Raw genomic sequence first — 16,566 nt, 5'->3', positions numbered from 1 at the left:
CCCAGATCAAACTCGTATTCATAAAAACTAATTGGCATGTTCATCTATTAGATTGCTTCTCAACTTCTCAACACATTTTAGCTTCTCAATATAACCTAACCCTATATATATATATATATATATATATATATATAGGGTGTGGTTCTAGAGAGAACTACATTATTTGTGAGAACGGGAGAACCATCAAATCTAATGCATTCACTGTAAAAATTAATGCATTCGCTGTTAAAATTAATGCACTCAAAAAAAATAAAAAAATTGCTCCCTTCAGGATTCGAACCCATGATCTGCATTCATCCAACAAGATGATGTATCCACCGTAGATCTTGATGATCGAATGGCTGAAAATGGTTCTCCGTTCTTCTTTTATTTATGGTTCTTTCCTGAACCTCTCCCTATATATATATATATATATATATATATATAGGGAAGGGATCAAAAAAGAAAGCTAAATGTAGGAAGAATAAAGAATTAATCACAAGCTTCCATTTCAGTTAATCAAACGGTCCATATATTTAGGGATTAAATTATTTATGTTAATATCAAAAGGGCTATAGTGTAACTTTGTACCTTGAGTAACGGATTCTGCATTGATTCACTAAAGACCATATCTTTTTTATATTAGGTAGGAATAATCTATCCATAAATATATTTAATTATTATAAGTTAACATTAATTACTTTCTTCCACTGTGTGCCTTTCGGACTTTACTTTTTTATTATTATTATTATTATTATTGGATTTTGTATATATGTATGTTGTATTTATTTTCGTTGTTATGTATTTTTTATATTAATATTTAAAATTCGTGAAATAATATTTATCTTATTCATCACAATTATTTATTTATTCAATTGAATTCAAACAATATTCAACACGTACTCGTCATTTTTTTGAACATATTCCTTGTTATTCACCAATTTCATATAATTATTCATTAAACTAACAAAATATGTTCATTAATTAAATGCTTCGATTTTTGTATTCGTAAATATATTGTATTCATGTATATTACACCCTCCGTCCACCAATTAAAGGCCTAGGGGAAAAAACACGGGTTTTAAGAAAAAGTGTATTTTTATTAGTTGAGTGGAGAAAGGGTCCCACTTTTTAAGAAAAAGTGTATTTTTATTAGTTGAGTGGAGAAAGGGTCCCACTTTTTTGTAAAGAATCTTTGACTTTTTTGATTAAATAATGAATAAAAACTTACCAAAAATAGGTAGGCCTTGTTTTTGTGGACGTCCCAAAAAGGCAAGTAGGCCTTGAATTGGTGGACGGAGGGAGTAGTATTTAACATGTTCCTTCTTATTTATGACATATCTGAATATTTTGAAACATTATAATTCAATAGATTGTTCACATTATTCGCACAACTTGAAAGTTTGTTCAGTTAAATGTTCATTCAGCAGAGTTTGCATTTCATATTTTGTAATATATTCAGTACATTTTTCAGTTTATTCACAAACATTGAAAGTTTATTCAGTTTATAAATGCAATATGTTAAATTATTCAGATCAGTTAAATGTTCATTCAGCAAAGTCTGTATTTTATATTTTATAATATATTCAATACATTTTTCACTTTATTTGCAAGCATTGAAAGTTTATTCAGTTTATAAATGTCAAAAATTACTAAAAGTGTACTGAATAATATTCACTAAATATAATGAATAAAATAAGCAAAACTTCTCTGATTTGTTGTCGATGAAATGTTCTGCTTCAATCTCATTAACCATAAGCTTGAAGAAATGGTAATTGATGAATATGGTAGGTGGCGAAAAAAGTGGGATGTGTTTAGATGAGAGAAGATTCGGTGGTGGAAAAGCTCATTTCTACCCTTATTGTTATAGTAAATCCCGAAAATTAATTTAGTTGTGGGTTGATTAATTTTTAATTCTAATTAATTGAGAATTACTGATCGTTGATTTGGAATAAATGGATGGATATGATTGTTTCTTAATTCTTTATATATAGGAGATTCTTTATTGAACTCAACCCTATATATATATATATATATATAGGGTTAGCTTCTATGGCAACCACTTGCTTAGATGGAGAATAAAGACCATATCATGTCCATTGGATTAATCTGAATCAAGGGACCAAATTAATTCATGATTTTAATTTTCGTTTATTTAAATAATATGAAATTGCCTTCAATTAAACGTTTAAGGGTAAATAAGTCATGTTTTGTTCAATGAATTTGGCGAATTATTTCGGTTCTTCGAATCCCGTAAATCACTCCATTTCCATTCTGAACTAACCACATTATTTTTTATATTGATGAACATTATTTTTATCTATTCATGAAAACGAACAACTACATAAATTCAGAATCTGTACATTTAAAATGAAAATCTTTGCGCCGCTGACCATTTTTTAGTTGCAACCATAGCAAAAACCATTAAAAATAAATACAATAACACATTTATTATTATTAATATAAATACAATAACACATTTAAAATATATACAATAACCATTCTAGGACCTGATCTATTTCGACGAACATATCGATGAACATTAGTATGTTCATTTGTTTTTATACGAACATTAGTATGTTCATTTGTTTTTATACGAACATATCGACAAACATTAGTATGTTCGTTTGTTTTTATATGAACATATCGACGAACATTATATGTTCATTTGTTTTTTATACGAACATAATTCATGTTCGTTCCAATTCTGTTGCACGTACCTTGAGTTTCCATTGAATATACTATTGTCAGTCACGTCTTGTTCTAAGATCCACTATATTCGATGTTCAAAGGAAAAAAAAAGAACGGTAAAATCGAATAATATTATGTGCAGAGTATTCAGATGTTTAAATGGATTCAGCAAATTTACCTTGAGATCCCATGGCATAAATTCGAAGCAGACAATTCTTTCGGTAGTGATGAACTGCAGTTGACGATGAAGAATGAAATTATCGGAAGGTTGGAAATAAACGTTATTCACGTAACAACCATATCCCACTAATGAATCTTCCATAAATAAATGATTTGATTATATCTAATTTAAGAAGTAACGGATATGCTTAAACTGAAATTACATAGCTAGCCTCCGTTCATAAAATGTTCGGAAATCATGAAATCTTGATCAGCGCGATTGTTAGCCATTAGATTGTCCAGAATCGACGCACAAGATTTGGTCTTCGTTCTTTGAAATTTTGATGGTCTCCATAGAACTCCATCCTATATAGGGTATATATATATATAGGGAGAGGTTCAAATAAGAACCACTAATAAAATAAGAACGGAGAACCATTTTAAGCCATTCGATCATCAAGATCTACGGTGGATGCATCATCTTGGTAGATGGATGCAGGTGCTGGGTTCGAATCCTGAAGGGAGCAAAAAAATTATTTTTTTCGGATGCATTAAATTTAATAGTGGATGCATTAATTTGTATAGCAGATGCAGTAATTTTATTGGTTCTTATGTTCTCACGATAATTGTGGTTCTCACTATAACCGCACCCTATATATATATATAGGGGGCGGTTATTCAATAAACCACCCTTATTTTAAGAATTACGAACCAGCAAAAATGCATGAATTTTATGTATAACACGCATGAATAAACTGTATAAAGGCATGAATTGCGAAAAATAATTTTTTGCTACCTTTGGGATTCGAACTCAGGACCATGAATTTATCCAACAAGGTGATGAATCAACCGTAGATCTTGATGATCTAAGGCATGAAAATGGTTCCTAATTTATATTTTAAGAAGCGTTCTTATTTTAGCCTTCCTCTATATATATATATATATATATATATATATATATATATATATATATCAAAATTCATAATTTTAATTTCTCTATAAATGGAGACCTCATATGTTATATTTGTACACACACACAAAAATGATTTGATCGAACATATTTGGCAAAAGTTTGGCCGTGAAAATTGAATGTGTAATTTTTCGCAAATGTGTTTGAAATACAATTAATTTGTTTGTAATTTCGTATTGCTATGTTGTTAATTTAGTTTGTGACTAGTACGACCATCCGTGCGATGCACGGCGAATATCAAAATTAAACGATATATTTAAATAAATAAATATAAATATTAAATAGAATTAAAATATAAATAAGTACTATAAAATATTTTTTAAAATAAAATAATCCTTATCAGTTACTCAATGACATTCTGAATTTAAAAACATAAATTTTCAACTCTGTACAAAGTGTAATAATAATTATAGTTATTAAATAATTTTAAATTATTTGATGAAAATTAATCGTACACATTATTATTATAGAGTATTACGCATCATAATACACAAACATAAATAAAAAATTGTAGTAAAATATTAACAAAGAGAGAGAAAATGAAATATTTTAAAGTTTTCATAACTTATTCATTCTAAATTCATTTTTGATGATTTTTATACCATATTAAATATTTTTCTCATGAACTTAAAAATTTAAGATGCATATTAAATATTTATTCATCAATTAAATTTGATGATTTAAAAAAAAATTAAATTATGCTCCATTCGGTCCCATGAAGCAAGACCAAGTTCTTTTCAGCAAGTACGGGAATTAAGAAATTGGTATTTTGTGTGTTAAGTGTGGTAGGTGAAAAAGTAAAAAGGTGAATAAAGAGTAAATTTTTTGCTATTTTTAGAAATTGGTCTTGCTTCGTGGGACAGACCAAAAAAGAAACTTGGTCTTGCTTCATGGGACGGAGGGAGTATAAAAAATATAAATAAAAATTGATGGAAGAAGAGAGGGAAGAAAAAGAGGAAAAATTGGAGGGAAAAAACTCATCTTTTATATATTATATAGATTTCTTGGTAATTATATTTTCTATTTATTGCTCATTTTTATTTTTTGACATTTTAGCATTTTTCATTAAAAATATAATTTTTATATATTTTTATTTATATGTAATTCTTATACTTAAAAAAATATAATAATTATATAAAATATTGTGGTTGGATGGTTGGAGTGATCATGGATAAATCTTTTAAAATGGGTGTGGTTGGAGGGGTCGGGAATCTCGGGATGAATATTGATGATGTGGAAAAAAGAGAAGTTAATTAAATATTAAAAAGGTTGTGGATGATTGAATAATTGGAGTGGTTGCTCTTAATGATAGTCTTATACCACACCACACCACAAACGCAGAGGTGAATTTGCCTAAAAACGTATAGGAATGTATCCTTTAGTTGCATGACCACTTATACATAGAGATTAGATTGGAATAGGACTTCCCCAATTGATTAAATCACCTTTAATTAAAGAGCGATACAAAAATATACACCATATTCAGATATTCTCATGGATCTCAATTTTTTATTCGTATCGGATTGAAATCTAACCATAACGAATAAAACAATTGAAATGTTTCCATTTTGCGATCGAAACTTGGTTCCACATCATCAATAAGGTTCTGAGTCATTCATGTTCCTGCTCGGCGCTGCAGCACGATTTAGTAATGGAAGGGAAAAAGCAATGTTGAATCTCATTATACAACTATATATATAGATGGGATGGCTAACTAATTGTTTTGATTTTCTAATAAAGATCCCTTTCACATCTACACTTAATTATTTCAAGTTATAGGAATGGGTACTTATACCATGAATTGTTAATTCTAAAATACGTACCAGTTAATGTAATCTATATATCGTCTATATATTATACAAAAGAGCAGTTTAACGGCTATTTTTTTCCGCCATAATTTAAAATTACATTTTAATTCAATCAATTCTACCACGTTTTAATTAGGTGCATGAGCAGTTTTCTTTTTTCCAAGTTAAACTTCTTTTCTTATTTTTTATTTATTGTTTTTCACTTTTTTCTTGCTTTCCTTTGAAAATCGTTTAATTTGAGTAGCAAAAAAATATTTGATATGCATATCAAATTAAAAATCATGAGATTAGCTTTAATTTGATATATAATAGATATAATATAGATTTAAGATAATAAAAATATTGAAATTTAAAGTTTCAAATTAAATTGTCTTCTCTCTCATCTTTCTTATTTTAGTTCATTTTATCATTCACTTATTTTCTTTTCATTTATTTTTTTTTTATTGTCTTTTGTTTCTCGGTTTTATCTTCTTTTTTGTGCACAAAATGTTTAAGTATGATTTCATAGATATATCTGTAACTTTTTCTTTTTGCTACAATTTCATAAAAAATTTAAGAAATTTTAAAATTTAAAAATTATAAAAAATAAATTTAAAATAAATAAATTATGGTAACTTAAAACTTTAAAATATTTTTTTATCTTTCCTCTCTACTCTCTTTAATGATTTTTTTAACCCTCCCTCCTTAATGAAATGTTTACTTTTTTCTACTATTTTTTTTTCTATATATGTATTTATTTTTATTTTTGTGTTCTAAAAGGGAAAATAAGTAGATACCATATTTTTTCTTTTACATATTTTTTTTATTTTAATAGTTTAGAATCTAAGAAAGGTGAAGGAAAATATATTGGTTTATTATATAACTCTGTAAAATATTTTTTTTGCAGTAATTTTAATATAAATTTTTAGATGAATAATTAGTTATATATATTTAAAATATAATTTCAAATATAATTTTTTATTTATGTTTGTGTATGAAAAGATTTATTTATTTATTATGATGTGTAATACTCTATAATAATAGTAATAATAATAAGTAATACTAATTTTATCAAATAATTTTCAATTATTTAAAACCTATAATTATCATTACAATTTATATAAAATTGAAAATTTACGTTTTCAAAATTGAGTTTTTATTGAGTAATTGATGTTGATTATTTTATTTTATTTTATTTTATTTTTAAAATATGTTTAGCATTTGCTTATATTTTTATTTTCTTTTATATTTATATTTATTTATTAATTTATTTATATATATTTTAATTTTGATGATTGTCGTGCATCGCACGGATGGACGCACTAGTCACTATAAAAATATCATTTGATTAGTCAAATTAGGTATGGGTAATAAAATAGTGATGCAATCATTGTATTATTGTATCATTGATTTTAGCAACTTGTGCACCTAAAGCTAATTTCTTATGCATCTTTTCATTGGAAAATAAAATAAAATATTAGTACAAAACAAAAGTTGGTGAAGAATTTTCCAATGGGGTTGGAACTTGGCCATCGCGTGTCTGCGTTTAATTGGAATCTTCATGGACCCGTACGCATAAAAAGCTTAAAATATAGTATTATCTTAACATTTTTTAATGAAATTTCATAAGCCTTCTTGATCTAGAGTTTATATTAATATATTTTGAATTTAAAAAGATACCTATTTGTTATTTTCTAATAATTAGATTCAGATATATCTAAAAAAAATCAGATATTCTGATTATTTGATGGATAAGATGTACTGTATAGCCAAATAATGGGAAATGGCCAGTTTTATTTAGTGAAAACAAAAACAAATAATCACAAACATAATACTCCCATTCTAAAAAAACAAACAAACATAATACTCCCTTTGTATCCTAAAAATATGTGGTACTTTTTAATGGAGTAGTAAATTGCGCATATTTTCATGGATGTGTGAGTAATACACAAAAACCAATCATTTTTTGATTGATGAGACAATTTTACTTTTTCACTGATTTTTACCATTTACTTATATTTTTAAATTCATAATTTGGTAGAAAATAAATATATTACATATTTGTATATAGCAATCACGTCGTCTTCTTCTTCTAATTTGTTTAGATTGATTGAAATAGGTAATGTTCAATATATGGATAGGTGCAAATTATGAGTGTCTAATTCAATCCGAAAATTCATTATTTTTTTAAATTTTTTTAATTAAATTCGAACCATATTATCCGAAAATTCGAATCCAAAAAATTGAATTCGAAAATTCAAAAAGATTTCGAATAAATCCAATTCAAACAAAAAAAAATTGAAATGTTAAAAAATTCGAAATACTTATTAACCTTACTAATTAGATAATTACGATTGAAAATAAATCAATCATTTTAATCGACCAAGATCAAAGTGAGAGTGTAAGGTTATAATTTAAAAATATTTGACTACTACTACTGCTATTGCTACTGCTAATAATAATAATAATAATAATAATAATAATAATAATGATAATAATAATAATAATTCGAATTTCATTTTTTTTTTAAATTTTAAAAGAATCGATTTGATTCGATTCAAAAATCTAAAATTTGCGTAAAATTCAATCCGATTCGAATATATGAAAAATCTGAACCAAATTTTAAATTTTGGTTTGGTTTGGTTCGAATCATATATTTGACCTATGCCTTGAATGTTTATATTTAGTGCAAAAATACCCTTAAAGTAATTTCTGGTGCATAAATGTATAAATTTTCAAATAAATGGGAACGCATATGAATTCGCTGTGTAAATATCTGAATTGCGAAAAATATAATTTTTGCTACCTATAAAATTCGAACTTAGAAAATTTGATAGTTTTTGAAACAAACTATAAGGGCATTATTTGCACCCTTTATTTGGGAATTTGTATATTTATGCGCCATAAGTTACTTTAAGGGTATGTTTGCACTAAATTTTAAACATTAAGGTCATATTTACACTTGAAATAGTATATTCGCATGGCCATTTTGAAAAATGAAATACAATATTTTACCAATAATTAAAAAAAAACACAAAATTTGGTATTTTTTTTACATTTTAGGACTGTTTTGCCCTTAATTACGGCGGACTAGATTCGAGTTTGCGCGCGGGTTAAGCACACATGACACTATTAGTATCATATACTCAATGCTGCACGTATGTCGTATGGTACTTATGGCATATTAGTGTTATTAGTGTCATACGAATGTTACTTATGGTCATATTGGTGCCATTACGCCATATACATGTGTGCTGATATTACTTAGATGTGTACAATTATATAACCATTTTGAACATTTTCTCGTAGGATTTAGATTCCCTATTTAGGGTTTATATTCTCCATTTAGTGTGATGTACGAATGGTACTTATGACCATATTAGTGTCATTAGTGTCATATACTCTCTTATGTAGTATTGCACGGATGGTACTTATGGCCATATTAGTGCCATATACTTAATTCTTTTTTTCGGTTGGCATATATGACACTATTAGTGTCATATGTGCCTAACCCGTGCGCAAACCCAAATTCGACCCGAATTCGGTCCGCCCTAATTAAGGGAAAGCAGTTTTTACACCTAATAAATGGTTAGATTTTTTTTTTCAATTAGTGACCAAATATTATGTTTCCTTCTTCAAAATGACTATTTCAAAAACACTCTCTTTACACTTTATCCTTTTCAAAATATAATAATTTCAATCTTTACTAATTGATTTTGTTATTATTTTGGACGAGTAGGGCTGAATATCAAAATTTATCTTAATGCTTATACTTGCACGAATATATCTATTATTAATATTGTTGTAAATAAATTAAGTTGCTCGTGTATAACACAAAACTTGATTTAAAAGTATTTGTTTAAAAATTCGTGAATGAAGCCTAATTCAAATGAGAAAAATAAGACATTCAAAGATTCTCCTTTACGAAAGGTCGTGGGCATATACCTCTTATTATTAAAAAAAAAAAGGTTTATTCAAAACTCAATTTTTAAACAAACAAGTCGAGTCCAAGCTACAAATTGAGCAGAATAATTTTTGAAGCTAAGCTCGAGCATATGGTGCTCTAACTCCGTCGCTTCAGTTTCATTCTTTATTTACCGAACTGAGAATTGAAATTCTAGAATATGAAAATTATTGTTTTCATTTGTATTTGTTTGTGATTCTTGATTCTATTGCTGTTTGGGTAGTATTGTGGATTGGAGGAGCGAAGCAAACCCGTTAAATGCCATATAACCCGAAATAGCATCCAGAATCCAGATTCCGAATCAAACAAATCCATACCACACCAATTATTAGGCGTAACCACAACCACGTCTTTCTTATCACTCTCTCGCTCTATAAATATCATCTCACCACCCACAATTTGCTACTCAATCTTCTTAAAATTCCTAAAATCTTGTTGGAAGCAGCGCAGCAACCCTGGATTTCAAGTAAGAAGGCGGTGGGATCTCTCGTTCGCGTCGTTCAGAGTGGAAAGGAGGGGTAAAACCCGGGGGTAACAAGTTGTCGACAATCACGGCTTTACTAAGAGGAAACCGCCCCGTCATACATGTCCGGGCAGTACGACGCAAGGGCTGTGTGACCGAGACCAACCCTTCGCCACACGGCGGCCGCGGCGCTCTGCCCTCCGAAGGCGGCAGCCCCTCTGACCTCCTCTTCCTCGCCGGCGGCGGTTACTAGCTCCGCCCCCCCTCTATACCTACTAGATTATTTCTGTTTCTTCTGAATTTGCTGTCTATCTATTCTTATTCTTCTCTTATTATTCTTCCATCGACAATCTGCCTTCCCTTCGATAACTAGAAAGTAAAATATTAAAGATTGTGTTTTCAACAAAGATAATATAAAGATGATGCTAAGAATTAAGAGGGTCCCTACCGTTGTTTCTAACTACCAAAAGGAAGAGGCGGAGGAGGGCGGCTGTGGCCGGAACTGCCTCAGGAGTTGCTGCCTTCCTGGTAATTGCTGATCATTGCACCTTTTGATTTTTCAACTTTTTTTTTTCTTTTATTATTGATTGTGGAATTTACCTTGATCTTGGCCTGGTTAGGGGCAAAGCTGCCGTTGTATGCTTTTAAGACGGCGAGTAAAGCTGTATCTGAGCAGAGTCCTGTTGACTCTGTCAACAACGAGCTTGAAGTCGAGTTCTTGGACTCCCTTGTTCTTGGGGAGGTAAATTCTAATTTACTCCGTAAAGTTTACTCAAAAGGGTAACTTTTATTTTGTTACTGAAGTTCTGTTAAGTGGTCGTTATCTAAATTTTTTTGGTGTTTGGTGATGATGATAGTGGGAGGACCGTATGCAGAGGGGACTCTTCCGCTATGATGTCACTGCTTGCGAAACCAAGGTTTGTCTTTTGTTCTTGACAATCTTCTCTTGTACCAGAGTATGCCATCTGCCTTTGAAATCATTAATTAAAATGTTGGGGAAGTAGTGGAATCCCTCTGTAGCAATATTTCGAATTATATGTTGTCTCTGAGTTAATTATGAGTGATAATGGTTTTTAGGTAATTCCTGGGAAGTATGGGTTTATTGCACAGCTGAATGAGGGGAGGCATCTCAAGAAGAGGCCGACCGAGTTTCGTGTTGATAAGGTTCTGCAGCCCTTCGATGAGAGCAAGTTCAACTTCACCAAGGTCGGCCAAGAAGAGGTGCTCTTTCAATTTGGGGCCAGTGAGGACAATGATGTCCATTTCTTCCCATATGCACCCATCGATGTTGATAATTCGCCAAGCGTCGTTGCCATCAATGTATGTTCTCAATTGTTTGTATGTGTAGGTGGTGTTTAGTTTGAAGCATACCTATAGTTACTTATTTTGTTGAGTGTGCGTGGTGTAACAACAGGTTAGCCCAATTGAATATGGACATGTGCTGCTAATCCCTCGAATCTTCGAGTGCTTGCCTCAGAGGATTGACCGTGAGAGCTTCTTGCTCGCTCTCCACATGGCCGTGGAAGCGGGGAATCCCTACTTCCGTCTGGGTTACAACAGCTTGGGGGCGTTTGCGACCATCAATCACCTCCATTTCCAAGCCTACTACTTGGCAACACCCTTCCCCATTGAAAGGGCTCCCTCAAAGAAGATAACCACCACTAGTGGTGGAGTGAAAATCTCGCATATACTGAACTATCCCGTGAGAGGACTAGTCTTTGAAGGTGGGGATAGCCTCAAAGATCTATCTGATGTCGTCTCAGACGCCTGCATCTGCTTGCAAGAGAACAACATTCCTTACAATGTGCTCATAGCTGACTCTGGAAAACGTGTATTCCTCTTCCCTCAGGTTAGGACTCTCTTATCAATCTCTTACAGATGAGCTGTTGTCTGTTTTTGTTAATGAGGACTGCATTTAACTGATGTCTATGTGAATAAAAACAGTGCTATGCGGAGAAGCAGGCTCTCGGGGAAGTGAGTTCCGAGCTCCTCGACACTCAAGTTAATCCAGCAGTGTGGGAGATTAGTGGACATATGGTGCTGAAAAGAAAGGAGGACTACGAGGGAGCATCTGAAGAGAACGCGTGGAGGCTCCTCGCTGAGGTTTCCCTCTCGGAGGAGAGACTTGAGGAAGTGAAGGAGCTCATATTTGAAGCCATCAGCAGCTGCTGTGTGGGTGAAGTTGTTGCAATGGCTCCGGCTGAGGAGTCGGTTTCCACCGACCCTGCTCATGAAGACTCCGACGACTCCATTAAAGGTTCCCACCCTGCAATGGTGCCTGCCTAGCAGAATCCATTAAGTGAAAACGTGGAGTATTCCACTGCAGATATCCCTAAATAAATGCGAACTATGTTTGGTGTGTTGTGTTGGACTTATTTTATTATGTATGTAAGGTTTGTGTGGTTTGCTTGTCCATTTCAGCGTGTTTTAATGGATCGTTTATGATTCAGTGAAATATATTATCTTGATTGAAAGATTGATGTTCGTTTTAGACGTTACTGCTTGATAGTAATGTTGAAAGCCACCGATACAAAATCATCTGCTGGTCGACATTTTTGTTTTGCTAGAAGATTTCTGTTTTCGACGGCAGCTGCTTCATTCTGACTGTTTCACGCAAAAAGAATGTGTTTTTCTTACTTTTGGGCTGGAGTTTGTTGACTTGATGGTGTGGCCGTCATCGCCCGACCATGAAGAATCTAATAGATTCTATCGTGAATATTCTTATATGGATGGAGGAAATTAGAGGCGACGAAAGACGAGATCATAAGAATTGAAAGGGGGTGTAGTCAAATTGGAAGATGATATTTTAGGTGGAGCTTTGTATGAGTAATTACTGTGAAATTTTGGTTGGGCCGCCTTTTGTATTCCACTTGTGTGGTCCGTTTGTGTGATATGGAGACGGCTTGTTGACTAATTGGACAATTTTTAGTTTTGTGCTTCTTATATTTTCCGACAAGGTAATGCAACGCGGTTGCAGGTGGGCTCACGAAATTCTTAGTATTTTTCTCGCTTTGTTTTTTCTTTTGAAGCGAAAAGGGAACTCATATTAAGATGAATCAAAACGAGCAATATCAAGAAGCCAAGAAGGGAATTTCAACTTTCAAATTATCATTACATCAGAAAAGGAAAAAAGCAGAATGAGCCAACAAATGGGCCGCGCTATTAGCTTCACGTCTAGCGTGAAAGAACTCCAACACCACATTCTCACGGGCATGACGGAAAACATCCCATAGCTCATCACAAAGAATCGGCGCCATGCGAAGAATCTTGTAAAACATGAGTAGCCAATAAAGAATCCGTGTAAAGAACCAGTTGACCATAATCATTCTCCAAGCAAAATCCAATGGCCTCCATGGCTCCATCATTGCATGTAATTCGCCGAGCAACACTGTAGCTGTGTAACCAATCTGCTTGCAAGCTGCCGCAATGATCTTGCCCTCCGAATCCTGTAAGATAAAGCCAACACCGAGCTTCTGGCCAGCCTCCAGAAAAGCCACATCAACGTCAAGCATGAGGACCTTTGGAGGCGGGGTGTACCAGTTGCTCGCCCCCTCCTTCGGCAGCAACCCTTGAGGGATACCCGTGGTCTTTCGAGCTTTTTGAAAAGAGTCCATCCATAAAGCGCAATCAAGCAGTACCACCTTTGAATCAGCCGACATTTCCCCATGCTTTATATCACAAAAAGTTTTCCACACAGCCCATAACATGAAAAACCAAAGCTCCAGAGCCTCAAAATCCCGTTTCTCCACCACCAGCATGCTCAACTCACTCAAGGAGAGATGTAGAGAGGAGCCAATAACAGGCAAAAAATCTATGTCTTGAAGAATCCACCTTTGAAGTACCAATGCTTGAGAATCCGTCCCAAAAGAGAATCAGGTTTTTTGACAGTCACCGAACTTGTTTGACGAGGAGTGCTTGATTGAAAGAGACCAATTTCCGGAAGCCCACCCCGCCCTTAGATTTCGGTTGACACAACCTATCCCAAGAGGCCCAATGTAATCTCTTCCCGTGATCTGTTTACCCCCACCAGAAGTCGCTGCAAGCTCAATATCCCAGCAAATCCCAACGGGGATGCGGAAACATGACATTACATATGTAGGGATGGATTGAAGGACAGATTTGATCAGGACCTCCCTCTCACTTGCCGAGAAAAACTTGTGATCCTATCCTTGAAATTTTTTGAATGTCTTGTCCCGAAGATATTCAAATTGAATCTTTTTTTGTCTCAAGATAAAAGTTGGCAAACCAAGATACATGGCATGCCCGTAGTCTCCTTGACAACCAAAATTTCCGTAACTAAATCAATAGCAGCGTGCTTAGTATTCAAACTAAAAGAAATAGTAGACTTCTCAAAATTGATAACTTGGCCAAACGCATTTTCATACGTGATGAGTACCTCCTTTAAGCCCGTAGCAACATGTTCATTAGCCTTGAAGAAGATTAGGCTATCATCTGCGAAGAAGAGATTAGTAATCGATGGGCAATGGCGAGCAATGGTAATACCGTTAAAAAGACATTGGTTTTCATAGTTTCTGAGAAGAGATGAGAAACCTTGAGTGCAAATTACAAAAAGAAATGGGGAAAGAGGACACCCCTACTGGAGTCCCCGTGAAGGAATCAAAGAACCATAGACCTTGCAGTTCACCACGAAGGAGAATTCCACCATTGAAATGCATTGCATAACCAAGTGGAGGGGAAACCGCAAAATACCCATCATAGCACGGAGAAATCGCCACTCGACTCTATCATATACCTTGGTCATATCAAGTTTCACCGCAGCGAACCCTTCTTTGCCATGTATTTTGCCGCGAAGCCAGTGCATACACTCATAGCCCAAGAGAATATTGTCCGAAATAAGCCTCCCCAGAATAAACGCACTCTGGGAATCGTCAATGACAAAATCCAGATGAGCTCGCACAGGATTTGCCAATACCTACGCCACCATTTTGTAAGTTGTGTTACACAAACTGATAGGGCGAAAGTCCTTCACTTCTTTAGGCTTGTTAATCTTTGGAATAAGGACAATCAACGTCTTGTTCCATTCACGAACATTGGCTCGCCCGTTAAGCACATTAAGAACCTCCTGTGTAACCGCCCCTCCGATTTCGCCCCAGAATTTCTGAAAGAATAGCGAGGGGTAACCATCCGGCCCCAGAGCTTTATGTGGGTGCATCTGGAATATAGCCTTCCTCACTTCCTCAACCGTAAATGGAGCACTCAGATGATCTTTGGTGTTGTACTACTTGGCTTATTTGGAAAATGCGTAATGAGAGTAGATTTGAGAACAAAATATGGGAGAGTGCAAACTTGTTTGGAGAAATCAAAGCTAGAGTGTGGAGTTGGGGTAGAATTTTTGGTTTTGTTAATGATGGAGTTGGGATTCATAGGTGGATGTCGAATGAGGAATCACCGATGATTTTGTAATCTTCTTGGTACTACTGGTGCCTTTTCGTTCTTTAATATTTACTTTCCTTCTCAAAAAAAAAAAAAAACCCTTGAAATAAGATCAACATTAGGCGAGCTGGTTTGAAAAGGTTCAGCAAAGTAATCCCAGATAATGGCTGCCATCTCAGCTTCCTTTTTAACCTCTACTCCATCATTCCCTTTCAAACACACAATAGAGTTTTACCGTTTCCGTTCGCTAGCAAAAGCATGGAAGAATTTTGTGTTTCGATCCCCAAGACCGAGCCAATTCGCACGGGAATGTTGTTTCCAATGTATTTCCTCCGCCTCAATCATCTTCTCAATCTCCTTGTTGAGTCGAGTCAGCTCTTTTCGAAAACCCTTAGTTTGGGATCAAAATTTGATGAGTTCCGGCCTATTCTTCCTTAAAACAACCAAAGTTTTTTCAGGCGCCTCATACTTCTCCTTCAAGAAATCTTGGCTGGCAATAAATCTCTCATGGAACAGTTGAAAGCCCCATTTAGTCCAGTGCACGAGGAAATCTGTGGGAAATCTTTTGTAATCATTTCCCCTCTCAACCTCCATATCACGTCTAGTAAAATCCAACTGTAGCGGCGTGTGGTCCGATCGAAAAGTATCGAGGCCTCTAACCACTTTAAGCTCAAAGAAATCATCTGCAATCTGTTGCAAAGGAATCTATCCAGCCTCAACCAGCGCGCGTCCTCTCATTTTTGTTGATTGTACCACGTAAATTCCATATCGTTTGGGAGAGTCGTCAAACCACAATATTTAATAGCGCGGTCGAAGCTTTCCATTTGGCTCCATGGACGACGGCTTCTAGAGTAGCTCTCAGCCCTACAAGGAAGCTCATTAAAATCACCGCCCATAATCCATGGAAGGTCATCCAATCCAGTACACAATAACCTTCTCAAAAGTTCCCACGAGTGAATCCTCTGTTGGACGTCGGGATTACCATAAAAACTTGTAAAACGCCATTTCAAATCACTAGAAAAGATCACATAGTCATGTAGCAAGAGGAAAATTTATTGTAAAAATAAATTACAAGTGATGCATTGGTGTAGTGAAAACACCGTTCAAATTAGTATATGTGATTCTAGGTTTGAAACCCACTTTAAGCATTTTTCGTTTT

General features: G+C 33.7%; 1 protein-coding gene across 1 annotated transcript; it reads left to right on the top strand.

Annotated features, from left to right (window-relative positions):
• Positions 1-9,586: 9,586 nt before the first annotated feature.
• On the top strand, positions 9,587-12,487 carry LOC130986261 (GDP-L-galactose phosphorylase 2-like). Its single transcript, XM_057909615.1, has 6 exons — positions 9,587-10,541; positions 10,634-10,755; positions 10,871-10,930; positions 11,091-11,333; positions 11,428-11,862; positions 11,958-12,487. Exons 1-6 carry the CDS (start codon positions 10,433-10,435, stop codon positions 12,297-12,299), a joined length of 1,311 nt encoding a protein of 436 aa, XP_057765598.1. The 5' UTR covers positions 9,587-10,432; the 3' UTR covers positions 12,300-12,487.
• The last annotated feature ends 4,079 nt before the right edge of the window (positions 12,488-16,566 follow it).

Source organism: Salvia miltiorrhiza, chromosome 5, assembly GCF_028751815.1.
Source record: "Salvia miltiorrhiza cultivar Shanhuang (shh) chromosome 5, IMPLAD_Smil_shh, whole genome shotgun sequence".
NCBI classification, from domain to species: Eukaryota; Viridiplantae; Streptophyta; class Magnoliopsida; order Lamiales; family Lamiaceae; genus Salvia; species Salvia miltiorrhiza.
The sequence above is the reverse complement of the archived record's forward strand: the minus strand, read 5'-3'. Positions and strand labels throughout refer to the sequence as shown.

Excerpts from the sequence above, each read along its gene's own strand:
- LOC130986261 (XM_057909615.1), top strand. The coding sequence starts at position 10,433 with ATGATGCTAAGAATTAAGAGGGTCCCTACCGTTGTTTCTAACTACCAA. Across the intron at positions 10,542-10,633 it reads CAGGAGTTGCTGCCTTCCTG|GGGCAAAGCTGCCGTTGTAT; the intron begins GTAATTGCTGAT and ends TGGCCTGGTTAG. Across the intron at positions 10,756-10,870 it reads ACTCCCTTGTTCTTGGGGAG|TGGGAGGACCGTATGCAGAG; the intron begins GTAAATTCTAAT and ends TGATGATGATAG.